At 35.5% G+C, this 15123-nt stretch overlaps 1 protein-coding gene across 2 annotated transcripts in view; it reads left to right on the top strand.

The window, feature by feature from the left end:
• LOC127874528 (DNA polymerase alpha subunit B-like) overlaps nucleotides 1-15123 on the top strand; it is a 36713-nt gene that overhangs the window by 4176 nt on the left and 17414 nt on the right. The window contains exons 3-7 of one of the 2 annotated variants that reach the window (XM_052418898.1): nucleotides 9011-9093; nucleotides 10151-10214; nucleotides 12015-12124; nucleotides 13000-13187; nucleotides 14039-14346. In XM_052418898.1, the coding sequence (XP_052274858.1) occupies nucleotides 9011-9093; nucleotides 10151-10214; nucleotides 12015-12124; nucleotides 13000-13187; nucleotides 14039-14346 (753 nt within the window). Of the gene's footprint in view, nucleotides 1-9010; nucleotides 9094-10150; nucleotides 10215-12011; nucleotides 12125-12999; nucleotides 13188-14038; nucleotides 14347-15123 lie in introns of both variants that reach the window. The other variant, XM_052418897.1, reaches the window with a different exon arrangement.

Here is a 15123-nt window from a genome sequence, read left to right as displayed (position 1 = left end):
CAGTTTTTTGTCAGATACTGTGTGTTACAGCACCCAAAGGTTTGTCAGCATGTCTGAGAGATTTCACAGTGTCTGAATTGTTTAAGTTTCAGTTATTTTGCAAATGTTGTGATCAAGTAGATCAAGTAATGGTTAGGTACATATGGAAAATATAATGACACAGTTTCATGTTATAAGAAGTTATACATTTGTACCAACATGTTACGGCTTTAATAAAATTAAAAAAAAATCAAAGAAATTCTGAGAATGTTTGTTGCAAGTTGCCAAAAATAAATGTAAATAAATCTTGATAGTCAAAACACAAATATAATTTTTATTGTCACTTAATTTTAGCAGTTGAACTGTTGGTCAGTCCGTCTGTCTGTCAGTCTGTGCATCCGTTTAAAAACATACACATTGGCCATAACTTTTGCAATATTTGACAGTGATTTTTTTTGCCCAAAATTACCGCCGAATTTCGGCTGCTTCCCAATCGCGAAATTTCACGTTTTTTCCCCAAAATCTGACCAAAATTTTGCAACAAAAATCCAATTTCCCCCCCCCCCCCAAAAAAAAAAAAATTGTTTTTTTTTTAAGAAAGAAGTGTCTTGTGATTTCTTAACTCTAGATTTCAACTTTATTTTTTTTTAGACATCTTACAAACTATATACCTTTAATTTAGTCCTTTTTGTCGATAAATAATTCCCAAATTTGCCACTTTTATTCATTAAAAAAATTTCCCAATTTCACCAGACTCCTTTTCTCAAAATGGCTAGAAAACCCCCTGAACATGCACTTAAAAACAATATTAATTCTGTTACTTATACTCATATTTATAATTCTAAATTTTTCCCAATTTCATGGTTTATCGCGCTATTTTTCCCAATTTCACGGTTTATCGCGCTAATTTTCCCAATTTAAATGGCACAGGCTGTAACAAATAAAAGCAAAAACAATCACTGATTGAACATAGCAACTTGATATTTGGCGTTTGCACATTTTGAGTGTGAAAGGATCATTTGGCAGGAACAGGTCATTTTTACAAGGGAAGTAATATTTTTTAAAGGGATATAATCAAGAAAATTGATCAAACAAAGCTGCGCAGTAGAGGGGGGGGGGGGGGGCATTGTGTTTCTTACAATAACAACAACAACATAACCTTTATTAAGCTCAAATCACAAATATAGTGACACATGAGTATACAGTGACAATGCATCTTTTACAAAGAGTTATTTACAATTGTGACATGGTGTTAAACTTTACATAGAAAAAAGAAAAGAGAAAGAGAAGTGGAGATGAAAAAAGATATGAGACATACATTTGAATTGAGTGGGGGAATGATGATGTTGACCTGAGAAATAAACATTTTTTTGCCTTTGGCCTGAATAACCTGTTTGTTTACATGGATTAGTGATACAGACTATAGTTATGGTTTTTCCATTCGGTTCTATTTAAAACCCGGTGAATTTGATTGGTTAATTTATTTTTGTCTGCAGCGCTTCGCTGATCTGTGTGTAAACCCTGGAATTAGGTCAGAAATGTGCGTTTTGTTTGTGTTTTCACTGTTTCCTCTGTAGAATAATCGTGGAGAGTGTTTCATTTATAGATCGCATATTAACTAAACTTTCAAAAGTAACGTATAGATTTACATTTTGTAGACCGAAATTGTCTGTTAATGTAATTCTACTTGGGATTAATTGGTGTGTTTAAATGAAGTAATGATCAAATGTGAAGTGACCCATTCATGTGACATTGACCGATGTTGTGTCAGGCCAGATTTACCATGCCCATGTTTGTCCTGTGTCAGTGACCATGTGATACGTAAGTAAAGGACTTTATGTTATTGTTTCAGCAAGTAGCTTTATATAATCATGTACTAAATTGTGTCGATTTGACCTGCAGTAGTGAGATTGCATGACAAAAAGTACTTTACTGTACATGTATTTGTGAAGTTGTGTAAGCTTACACCTGGCACATGAAATCAATGGTGAAAGGCATGGATGGGTGATGGAGAGGGGGGATGAGTAGAAGTGCTGCAATAAGTAATAAGTGTCAAGTGTCATTGATTAAAAAACATATTCCAGCAAGGTTAACAATACGCTTGAGATACAAACATACATGTACATTGCATATAATTTGGCTAGTGCAAGGTTTAAAATATAAATCACAATTTGCTAACAACATTTATGAGTAAATCAGTAAATTCAAATTTGTGACATTGATATTTGTTGCCAGATTGAAAAAATATGCGTAAAAATATTTTAAACATGCATAGTGAATGAAGTTAGGTATTCAACATGAACTATGATGTAGTAATACCAATATGTAAGATGATTAATTCATCTTATAAAATATTAATTGATTGATTGAGACGAAATGCAAAAAGTACTGCATTAGACATGATTTTGTTCTCTACATAAATAAATTTATCAACGTGTTAGCGTTTAAAGTAATATTTTTTGTGGATATGAATTAGTCTTATGAAGTTTAATTGTTGAAATACATAAAAGATTACAAACATAATTTAACATATACACCAAGTTAAACTTATCAGCGGGTTAATGTTTGAAATAATACTTTTATGAATTTACATAAATTTTTTAAATCCTTTAAGGACCTTGTTGTCAAAAATTCTTTAAATTTTAGCGTATTTGTTCTACAGTAGTAGTATTTTTTTATAAACTTCCTTCTATGTTCATTAAAAAAGGGACATATAAGCATGTAGTGAAATTCATCCGCCACATCTCTGCATGTACAATGAGGGCATGTTCTCTCATTTATGTCTTGATTGGTCCATCTACCTGTCTCATTTGGGAAAAAGTGATTACCAGTTCTAAGTTTAATAAATAAAGATGATTCATATTTAGTTAGTGTGATTAAATATTTCTCTAATTCAATCTTATCCTTAAATATTGAATAGTTTAAGCCTTTTGTTGAGTTTTGAAGTGAGGTATGCCAGGTTTGCTGGTATTGATCAAGTAATATTCCCTTTATAGTGTACTTTATCAGGGGTTTTTTTTAGAAAAAGGGGAAGACGCTGGACGCTGGGTAAAAGGGGAAAATCGAGCGCGTAAGACATATTTGGGGAAAAAATTAAAACTGTTCATTTCAATGTCTATAACTGACCTACAGACTTCAGGTTTTTTTTTAGAAAAAGAGTCATGTCTCTGACCTTTTTGTTCTTAAACACATGAACAAGTATGATATTAAAGTCAAAGTCCTAAATAAAGTTGCAGGGGTAGATCTAATAATGGGAAATGTTTTCAACTTGGGCCGGGGAACGATGTCAATATTGTGATTTCAATTTCATGATGAATGGGTTGACGATCTAGATCTGCTACAGTATTTGAAGGGAAAGGTGCGGCAGCTGCCGATTGTCTACTTTCACAATAATCCGACAGTATTAATCGATGTTGATTACATGTACCTCCGAATCCTGCTGGGTTTCAACGGTTTTTGATGATTCATTCTTAAAAAATACGTCAACGCAATTAATATTTTCCGAGTCCGAACGTTTTATTTTGTTCGTGTATGAAAGCCAATTGTGAGACTTTTTCTGTTTTAACGTTTATATCTTGGCTTTCACATAACCCGGATGAAAATTCGACTGGTTTCCGGTAATTAATTGACGAAACACCCTTCTCGCGCAAGACCGGAATCCAGTAAAATAGTCACATGATTAATACGATTAGTTGCCCGGTTTTCCATGACGTAATTTAAGAGCTATATATAGCATCACTGGGATTCCCAGATTTGAGTGTTCGTCGGGAGAGAGAGAGAGATCGTTGTACATGGTACAAATTGGATAAGCGTCGACTTCCCAAAAGAAAAAAAAATTTCTTTGAGGGTAAAATATTATATTTTGGTGAAAAATTATATTTTTGGAGGGGAAATGGTATTTTTAGGGGAAAAATTCTGGTAGGGGAAGACGCCGAATATCGGCGTCACTTTCTTAGTAAAAAAAACCCCTGTTTATATTTTTATTTTGGATTTGATCTTGATTTAGCCAGATGTAATTTCTGCCAGTTTGTGTGAAGATATTTTTTATGTAATTTATCCATTTAGATTCAAAGTTAGGAAGGTTTAACATGTATTTATATATGAGATATGCTAATTTATCCGGTTTCCCAGTTATTAATCTATTCCAGTATGCAATCATTCTGCATTTTATAGTGAGATCTATCGGGTATCTTCCGAATTCTGCGTATATCATATAAAATGGGGTGCTTTTTCTTTGATTGAAATTTTTTTCTCAGAAATTCATTGTGTATTTTCTCTAGTAAATCAATGCTTTCATAGCCCCAAACCTCTGCTGAATATGTTAATATTGGCAGGATAGTGTTATCAAAAAGTTTTAATATCAGATCTATTGGTAAATTAAGGTTATTAATTCTTGAATAGAGTAGGTGCATTGCTTTCCTTGCTTGTTGTGCAAGATGTTTCTTTGCAGTTAGGAAGCTACCAGATTTTGCTAAAAAAACACCTAGATATTTGTATGAGTTAACAATTTCTAGAGACGTGTTGTCTATTTTAAAAGAGAAGTTTCTATTTTGCCTTGATCCGAAAATCATTACTTTTGTTTTATCCTTATTTATATTTAACTTCGATGTTTTACAGTAATCGGCAAAGTCATTCAGACAGTTTTGTAGTGTTTGGGCATTTTCAGCAATTAAGACTGTGTCGTCTGCATATAATAGTACAATAATTTTGAGAAAAGTAGCAATATCGTTTTCTGGATTTGTAAGTTCTATACCATGGTGGCCTTTAGATTCTAAGTAATTCCCAAGGTCATTTAGGAAAAGGGAAAAGAGGACGGGCGATAAATTTTCTCCCTGACGCACGCCGCAGTTACGTGAGAAAAATGGGGAGTTTTGAGTTCCATTAAAGTTACATGAGAAAATTGGAGAGTTTTGAGTTCTAACCGAGACACAGGATTTTATATTAGAGTACATATTCCTTATTAACCTGAGAAATTTACCATTTATGTTGTAATGAATAATTTTTGTCCATAAACCCACACGCCAAACAGAATCAAAAGCTTTTGAAAAGTCTATAAAACATTCAAAGATTTTCTTTTTGTAGTGCCTTAGTATTTCTACTATTGAATTTAAGGTGAAGATGTGATCAGTTGTAGAATAATTTTTTCTAAAGCCAGCCTGGTTTTCAGAGAGTACTTCATTATCTTGAAGAAATTTACCAAGTCTGTCATTTAAAATGGCTGTGAGAAGTTTACTTACACAACTTAACAGAGTAATTGGGCGGTAATTTTCTGGAGCTCCAGTATCGCCCTTATTTTTATACAGTGGGATTATGGCCCCTTCACCCCATTGGTCTGGTAGTATACCTGTTTCCAGTATTACATTAAATAAGGATACATATAAAGGTAACATATTTTCTTTTGAGTGTTTAATGTATTCATTTACAATGCCATCCAAGCCCGGTGCTTTATTATTTTGAAGTTTATTTATACATTTATCTATTTTTTCAGCTGTTATATGTTTACATTTAATATATTATTATCATTTTCTATATCAATGCTATTTATTATATGTGACTCATCAGTATCATGGTCCTGGTTGCTAGCTTTTTCAAAATAGTTATGTAATAAGTCTAGAGGTGGCGTATCATCATTTTTATTTTTTGCTTTAACTGTATTTAAGTACTTCAGTATTCTTTGGCTGTTTTTTTGCATGGTTCTAAGGACACTTTCCCTATTTTTGTTATATTTATTTATGTGAGTATTCATTATTTTCTTATATTTTTTACATGCTAGATTTGCACTAATTTTATTGTATTCTGTTGGATGTTTATTATATTTTTTTCTTGCTTTTACATATATTTTCCTAGCCTTTTCACACTGTATGCCAAACCAGGGTTTATATTTTTTGCCTTTTCGTTTTTTGTTTATTTGGACTTCTGGGAAGCTTTCCTTAGCACTATTTATAAGAATATTTGACATTTCATGTGTTATTCTATTTATATTATTTTGGTTTGCAGTAAAGTGGTCAGATTCAATTTCTCTCACTATGCTATTTATAGCTTCTACATTTACGTTTGACATGAATGTTCCACAAAGGGATTCTTTCCATTTTGGTCTGTAAGTTTTTGTTTCAAAAGTGTTATTGTTAATGCAGGCCTCGACTTTTATTCTATAGTTAATGAGAGCATGGCCATCTGAACTTAGTCTGTTCACATTCATAATTTCAAATTCCTTAAGAATTGAAAAGGCTTTTATTGTAGATATTAAATAGTCAATTACGGATATGTTTCTAAATGTCATTTTGCCAATAAATCTATCTTTACCAAACCTACCATTGATAATATTAATGTTGTTATTTTTACATAAGTCTAAGAGGCGATATCCATGGTTATTTTTAACCAGGTTTTCCGAAGGAAAAAACTGGTTATTAGATTGGCGAATGCGGGCGGGCTGGCGGAATAAGCTTGTCCGGGCCATAACTATGTCGTTCATTGTCAGATTTTAAAATCATTTGGCACATTTTTTCACCATCATTGGACGGTGTGTCGCGCGAAATAATTACGTCGATATCTCCAAGGTCAAGGTCACACTTTGAGTTCAAAGGTCAAAAATGGCCATAAATGAGCTTGTCCGGAGCCATAACTATGTCGTTCATCGTCAGATTTTTAAATCATTTGGCACATTTGTTCACCATCATTGGACGGTGTGTCGCGCGAAATAATTACGTCGATATCTCCAAGGTCAAGGTCACACTTTGAGTTCAAAGGTCAAAAATGGCCATAAATGAGCTTGTCCTGGCCATAACTATGTCATTCATTGTGAGATTTTAAAATCATTTGGCACATTTGTTCACCATCATGGGACGGTGTGTCCCACGAAAGAATCACGTCAATATCTCCAATGTCAAGGTCGCCACGACTAAAAATAGATTTAAAAAAAAAAAAAAACTTACAAAGGGGGTTAATTTTTTTTGGTCATTTCAAAAGTTCAGTTTGAGTTTTCTCCCTTTATCATATTTTTTTTTCACAATGAAAACCTGGTTTTGTGACAATTTTGTCCCTTGTTCTTTTTATCTTGAGAAACTCTTCTTAATGGTATGTTACAATTTTCCATTTGGGCCTTTTGATCGAAAAAAGTAATAGTCTCATTATCAAGATTGAAAAATCTGTCAAAAAATCATAATTTTCTGTATAGTCAGATAAGTCTGCAGTTTGTGCGTTTATATCGCCGCAGATGTAAACATGTTCAAAGCTGCTGCATTTAATAGCTACTTCGTTTTCAAAAATTTCATACTCATCATAATTATAGAACCTGGAATGCAGTGGTGGTATGTAAACAATACCTATAACAATGTCGCTACCAATATGAGTATAATCATTTCTAATTTTCAACCATAAAACATATTCTGACTGGCTGTCTATTACGTCAACGTGTTTGTAAATACTATTTTTTATCAAAGCGCCTATACCACCAGATTTTTGTTTGTATTTTTGTTTTCTGGTTTTACTAATAAAAGAGTAATTATCAATTTCAATTATGTCATTGTCATCAAGTTTTGTCTCAGTTGCAAAAAACATGTCATAACTATTCACTAATGAGACAAATTCAGGGTATAATGCACGCCTTTTAAGGCCACAAACGTTAAGCACAGCAATATTTACAGAGTCAAAGTTTGTTTCTGGTCCGCTTTTTGGTGCACAGTTCGTCACATTGTTAGTATTGTTAACATTCCCCCGATTGTCCTAGCGATTTTGGGGTGCAACAGTATTTGGGGTCCCACTGGTTGCCCCTAGGGCATCATCCGGTTTGTGATGTCTGCGGTTCACGTGGGCCTCCATCTGGATCATAGACTGACTATACTGGTCAGTCCCGTGCGTGTCGTCTGTTGAGTCACTGTCGTCGCCGATGTGGGATTCGTCCGATTCCGTGGGTAGGCTAGCATACCTATTGCTAGTAGAGATTGGGTTGGACGGTGTCTTATGCATGGGAGATTTAGTAACCGTTTCAGATGTTTTTAGTTGTTCCGTTCGATGCGATTGCGTGATGATTTTCCAGTCTGGAAATTCGTCTTGCACTACAGTTTTTTGTACTATTAATTTGGCAGGGTAACCAATGTGGACACTACCCTTGGGATTGTTCGCTCTTTCTTGTTTGAAGCGATTCCAACGACCAAAGCCTAGCACGCGCTTGGGTTATTTCCTTAGGGTAGTCTCTATTTATCCCGTATTTAGTGCCCTTCAACTTGTATGCATTAGCCAGTATGTCTTCGATGTCGCGCTCATTTTGGAAACGGACTATAATTGGCCGAGTTTGTTTGTCATTGAATGACCCGATACGGTGTATATTGTCGATATACATGTTTGTTGTGTCAAGTTCGAGTTGGTCATTTATGAACGATGCTATAACAACTTCTAAGTTTTCCCATTTACATTCGGGGAAGTTACGAAATATAAGATTATTTTTTCTGCTTTTTGCTTCATTGTCAATGATTTTATATTCCAGTATTTTGAGCCTGATGCACGTGCTCTCGCTTTCCATTTTAAATGACTTGACTTCATGTTCTATGCTGTCAATTTTCTCCGATAACGAGTTCGTTGTGTAACAAATCGAAAATTGTAACTAATTTCTCATCAGTATTCATTCGCATAAAGTCATCTTTGGACACAGTATTTTTATTGATAGTATTTTCAGATATAATGTCAAATGTCCCACCTGTGGATCTCCGTTTTCTTTTTGAGTTTTGATTTGCCTGACACGTTTGACCATTATGGCCGCCATTGTCCTTGCCACGTCCTTTGTTGTCGTGCATTTCCTGACTAGTTTGGCCTTTTTTACGCTGATTTCCCCTCATTTTGTATAAGCACTGCCAATAAAAATCCCTTGTTCAGAGTTTAGAACAGTTAGTCACTAAAATGTCCAGAGAAATAGCAAAAAGAACCAAAATATCGGAGCACGAATTTTCGTGCACGTTTACACCATGTCACGTGCTTCATCCCCCATACAAACACATCTCTTGTTCAAGCATGGTTCAAACTTGTGTTTATTTTTCAGAGATTGTCAAAGAGGCATCAGAAGACTCCGAAGACAATAAAGAAGGAAAACGGACCAGTTATCCATAGCATTGACTCTCTGCCGTAAGCAAATTTGATTAAATATGCAAGCATGATACTTTGGTTTTAATTACAGAATAATGTAATAATCAGTTTGAAACTGTCCAACATTGTCCAATAAACAAATCAAATTATGAAATAAAGTTTCATTTGCTCATGTTTTTGTCTCGTCATTTTAGAATCTTAATATTAAAATGTTCCTATTTTTGTTTTTTAATGGAAAAATAAACGACTTTTTCTCAAACGTGTGGGGTTCTATTCAGCCTGTGTTTTCTCTCCAAAGAACAGCCACATGATTACACTGCCTACACATCTGATGGACATTTTTGTGTCAACTGTTGATTAAACAACCATAAAATTAGCTCAATTATTGGTAGAGTGCCGAACTACACATCCCAGGAAGACAGGTTTGATACTTGGCCATTCTCCTGCTTCCCCCTTCCTCTGACTAAAGCAGGGCAGTTGATAGTTATTAGCATAAGTATGTGCTCTCAGTGTTTTTTTTCACCATTTTGGGAATGGGGCCAGGGTCCCTGTGGATTGGGAAAATTCGCGGCGTTTTTACTAAAATTGGGAAATTTTTGTTGTTGTTGTTTTGCTAACAAATGTTTCAAAATTGAGGATACAAGTGTGTCCAGTATTATATTTATTAAGGTTGATCTTATATGGATTGGAAATGAACAAAAAATTGATCTAAAAAAAAGAAAAAAAATTTGGTTCCATTGGGAATTTTTAGCTCTTATTTGGGAAAAATGTATACTTTTTTCCATTGGGAATGGGTCAGGTTACCGGACCCGATTTTGAATGAAAAAAACACTGGCTCTTAGTTCTGGTTAAACCAGATTGACCAGGATTGTGTGAAATGGTAAACTGACAGCCGTGATACAACGGAAATAGTGTAGAAAACGCACATTTGCATAATTAATATGGGAGTTCAGGTGATCTTTTTTTGGTTTGGTTATATATAAATTGGATATTTCATATGAATGTGTTAAGCATAAAGGAATAATAGCTGAATGGAGAAAACCTGTTAACTTCATGATTTTGAATTACTGTTCGACATTTTCACTGTCATTTTAAGGATGGATGTGGAAGGAGCAGAAGAACTATACAGTGCATACGGTGGCAAAACTCCTACGTCAAAAGTAAGAACAATTTTCACCGATTTTAGTATTTTTGAAAAATGACATAAAATTCATTTACAAGAAACTGCAATATTTTTAATAGTTCTGATTTATTTTAATAACAAGAAAAATGATGAAATAAAAGTATTCCTTCGCTGTCATTTTTACCTGGGACCTCTTAACCCTTTGAATGCTGGGAAATTTGTCAACTGCTAAAAGGTTGTCTGCTGAATTTCTAAAATAAGCATTTTCTTCGATTTTTTTCAAAGAATACTATCAGAATAGCAAACAGTTTGGATCCTGATGAGACGCCACGTTCTGTGGCGTCTCATCTGGATCCAAACTGTTTGCAAAGGCCTTTAAAATTCGGTTACTGCACTGAAAGGGTTAATGCAAAAGCTTACATGATGATGCAGCCACAACAGCACACAGGCTTTTGAAATTAGATTATTATTTACATGCTATTTTGGAAATACATATCTTTGCTACATCAATGATGAAAAGCATTTTTAACCAGGTTTTTAACCAGGTTTTCCGAAGGAAAAAACTGGTTATTAGATTGGCGAATGCGGGCGGGCGGGCGGAACAAGCTTGTCCGGGCCATAACTTTGTCGTTCATTGTGAGATTTTAAAATCATTTGCCACATTTGTTAACCATCATTAGACGGTGTGTCGCGCGAAAAAATTACATCAATATCTCCAAGGTCAAGGTCACACTTTGAGTTCAAAGGTAAAAAATAGCCATAAATGAGCTTGTCTGGGCTATAACTATGTCATTCATTATGAGATTTTAAAATCATATGGCACATTTGTTAACCATCATGGGACGGTGTGTCGCACGAAAGAATCACGTCAATATCTCCAATGTCAAGGTCGCCACGACTAAAAATACATTTATTTTAAAACAAACTTACAAAGGGGGTTAATTTTGTTTGTTCATTTAAAAAGTTCAGTTTGAGTTGTCTCCCTTTATCAGATTTTTTTTCACAATTAAAACCTGGTTTTGTGACAATTTTGTCCCTTGTTCTTTATTAATGAAAAAACATGAATTTTAAACATTTTTAAAGCACAAGTGTCATTTCGATTGTTTTCTCAAGTTTAAAAAGGCAACTTTGGCAACAGTATTGCCATCTGCTGAAGTAATCATAGCGGCTTGATTGATGTAATATGGGTGCACTGGGAAGTGTTTATTAGTGAAATAAAAGTGCATAACTTTGAAGGCACCCCATGAATGCTCGAGTCAGAATTCAAAACTGCCTGGGGAAAGCCGTGATATATGTGTCTTGTTCTGATAAAACTGGGCAAAATGCATGTGCGTAAAGTGTCGTCCCAGATTAGCCTGTGCAGTCCGCACAGGCTAATCAGGGAAGACACTTTCGGCTTAACTTGATTTTTGGTAAGGAGGTACTTCCTTGTAACTAAAAATACCATAAAAGCGGAAAGTGTCGTCCCTGATTAGCCTGTGCGGATTGCAGAGGCTAATCTAGGACGACACTACGCACATGCATTAAGCCCAGTTTTCTCAGAACGCTGCTCATATTGTCTGTGAGCATCACTCTGGTTTCATGCACGTGCGTAAAGTGTCGTCCCAGATTAGTCTGTGCTTTCAGCAAAGACTTTTTGGTACGACACTTTCCCCTTTTAATGTTTTTTTGAGTTTGTTTGTTTGAATTGTTTCTTCCGAAAATATAGTTTAGGGGGAAAGTGTTGTCCCTGATAAGCTTGTGTGACTATGGGGGACACTTGACACACATGCATAAGGCCCCCGTACCCAGCCATAGGCTCGCATATTAAAATTTAATGTACATTTCACAATAGCAGATATCAAACAAGAGGCAACACACACCAGAAAATGCCCCCCTCAAACGCTTCACCGGGCCCAACAGGAGTCCTGCTGCCCCTTTCAGCCCAGCTAGCTTCTCACCGGCCAGGTAGGTAGGGGTCAGACAACTGGGGTATGACAGGGTTCCCAGTCAACCTGGAAATCAGGGAAAACCTGGAAAAATACTTTCACTTTTTCCAGTCAGGGAAGTCAGGGAATTTGGGAAAAGTTTATGAAATCAGGGAAAAATCAGGAACTTTTGTATGGTTGTACTTTCCCGACTTGTGTCGAAAAGTCCATACAATTAAAACAGCAGATCGATTCCTCTGCATTTCCATGGTGGCTTTGTAGTATACATGTAGCTTAGTGTACTATGAGTAAGTACCTACTTCTTTCTATCTTTCTCTCTGTTTATATAGCAGCTGTCATATATATACAATTATAACCTTGTAATATGTAACATGTTTTGTGTCTAAAACAAGAAATAGGTCGAAATTATGATCCTGGAATTTTTATTTTCCATCAGGGAAAAATCAGTGAAAAATCAGGGAATTTTGTTCATACAAAAAGCTGGGAACCCTGTATGAAAATAAGGGACAGCTAGAATTTAGATAATTTATTGTTGTGGGGTTGAAGGTATTTGACTTAAATTAATGTGTTTCAAGATTGTGACACACTTTATAAGAGATATTTATACTAGCTTTATTCGGTCATGCAATTATTTCTATGGCCATACTCCCCCTACCATGTTCTGGCCAATTCCCAAAATAGAAGAAAGAACCTTTCTATACTAATTAACTTTGTGAAAAATAAACTTTCTCACATAAAAGTGCATTTATATTAAATATAAAGAACATGATTCCTACTTCCTCTGTAAAGTAAACCAGCTGCTCTATGTTAGAATATTAAGTTTATGCAACTCATTTACATTTGTTGTTAATATTACTCACACTTGTAGTTTTGCCTTTTGGTTTGCTTTTACAGTACTACTCCAGCCAAAAAGTACATCTCTCGCACAAATAGTGGCGAGGTTGTGGCTTCTGAAGGGAACACAAATGACTTTGCCTGGCATGGGTCGGGCAAGGAGGTGAAAATTGAAAGCTTCATACCAGAACAGACTGTGTCAAGAAAATTCAAGTACATGTTTCAGAAGATGTCGGATAAGCGAGATGGTATGCTGTTCTTTGTTTAAAGTAGATGGCATTTACCAAATAATGGTGTTTCATTATTCTGATAGCATAGTGTCGAACTGGTAGTTTTCAGTCTATGCCTAGTTTCTGTTTGCATTGACCAATTGTTATGAAAATGTGTATATAGCACGATTGCAGGGAGATATAGCTTGTAATTATCCCTCGCCTATTATCCCTCGCCATAGGCGGAGGGATATTGTTTTGGCGTTGTCCGAGCAATATCTTGGAAGTGATTTTGCGGATTTCATTGTACACCATCTGTTAATAACGGATTTATGGCCCTTTGTATCATGAAAAAATTGCTTTTTAATATAAGCTTACAGCTTTATCTCCATTAACACATGCGCCAGAGCCATAAAACTTGCCATAGTTGTTCTCAATCATCTGGGGGTGCTTCACATTCAACACCCATAATCCTAGGGGCAAAAGTAAGGTCACACATTGGGGTCAAAGGTCACAAATTTGATGAATTATTCATTATTTAGTCATTGCTTTACTGTGCATCAAGGTATCAATGAACGATTTTAAAAGTACTTGTGTACAGAGTTTCGTTTTGCAAGCTTGGACACTGAGAAGATCATCATACGAAACAGGAGAACTTTTCTGTAAGTTCTACACCCATCCATAAACAATATTTATTTGGCGGGGGATATCAATTCAACGAATTTGTTGGTTGAGTTCTATTTTACTAAAAATAGAAAAAGGGCATGTACTTAATAACTAGAAATTGGAAGAAGATACTGCTTTTAAAGTGTGGTTTGTGCATCAACACAAGCAAAAGAAATTAAAATGTTTTTGTCTCTGTTCCATTTTTTACTTGTCTTAATCTCCAGTGCTGAATGACTTGATAGAGGACATGGCTGACCACCTGCAGAAGGTTCACAATATCGAGGAGTTCTCCCACGCAGTTCTGCCTACGCAGGAGGAGGTTACCGTGTGTGGCCGGGTGTGCTGTGACAGCAACGGCAAACTCAATGCTAAGTCTGTTGTGCTTGAGGGATCCATCGATACGTCTGCGGGAAAGGTGATCCCCCTGGATGTATCACAGCTCAAGGAGTATGCACTGTTTCCTGGGCAGATTGTCGCGCTCACCGGACATAACAGCACGGGGCAGAAGTTTGTGGCAAATAAGTTGTTTGAGGTGAGTTTTTAGCTCACCTGAGCACAAGGTGCGCATAATGAGCTTTTGTGATTTCTTTTTGTCCGTTGTCTCTCGTGCATCGTCAACATTTGCCTTGTTAACACATTAGAGGCCACATGTATGGTCCGATCTTCATGCCACTTTGTCAGAAGATTTGTCCCAATGATATCTTGGACGAATTGGAAAATGGATCTGGTTGGTTAAAAAAACATGGCTGCCAGGGGCCAAGGCATTTGTCCTTATATGGATATAATAAAACCGTGTTATAACTCTAGAAGTCACAGATTTTGTCCAATCTTCATGAAACTTGGTCAAAACATTTGTTCTCATTATATCTTGGATGAGTTCAAAATGGTTTCGGTCTGTTGCAAAACATGGCCGATATGGGACGGGGCATTTTTCCTTATATTTCGATAGTGAAACCTTGTTAACTATCTAGAAGTCACATATATGGTCCGATCTTTATAAAACTTGGTCAGAACATTTTTCAAATGATAACTTGGCTGAGTACAAAAATGGTTATGGTTTGTCAAAAAATATGTCCGCCAGTTGACAGAGCATATTTCCTCGTATGGTAAAATTAAAACCTTGTTAGCACTCTAAAAGTCACATTTTTTGTACAATATTTATGAAACTTGGTCAGAACATTTGTTCTTATGATATCTGGGCTGATTTAGAAAATGTTCCTGTCGATTGAAAAACATGGCCTCCAGGGGTGTGACATTTTTTCCTTAGTAAAACTATGTAAACTCTAGAAGTCACATTTATGGTCCAATC

The sequence above is a fragment of the Dreissena polymorpha genome, chromosome 3, assembly GCF_020536995.1.
Source record: "Dreissena polymorpha isolate Duluth1 chromosome 3, UMN_Dpol_1.0, whole genome shotgun sequence".
NCBI lineage: Eukaryota > Metazoa > Mollusca > Bivalvia > Myida > Dreissenidae > Dreissena > Dreissena polymorpha.
Note: the sequence above shows the minus strand (reverse complement) of the source record. Positions and strands in the feature narration are given on the sequence as shown.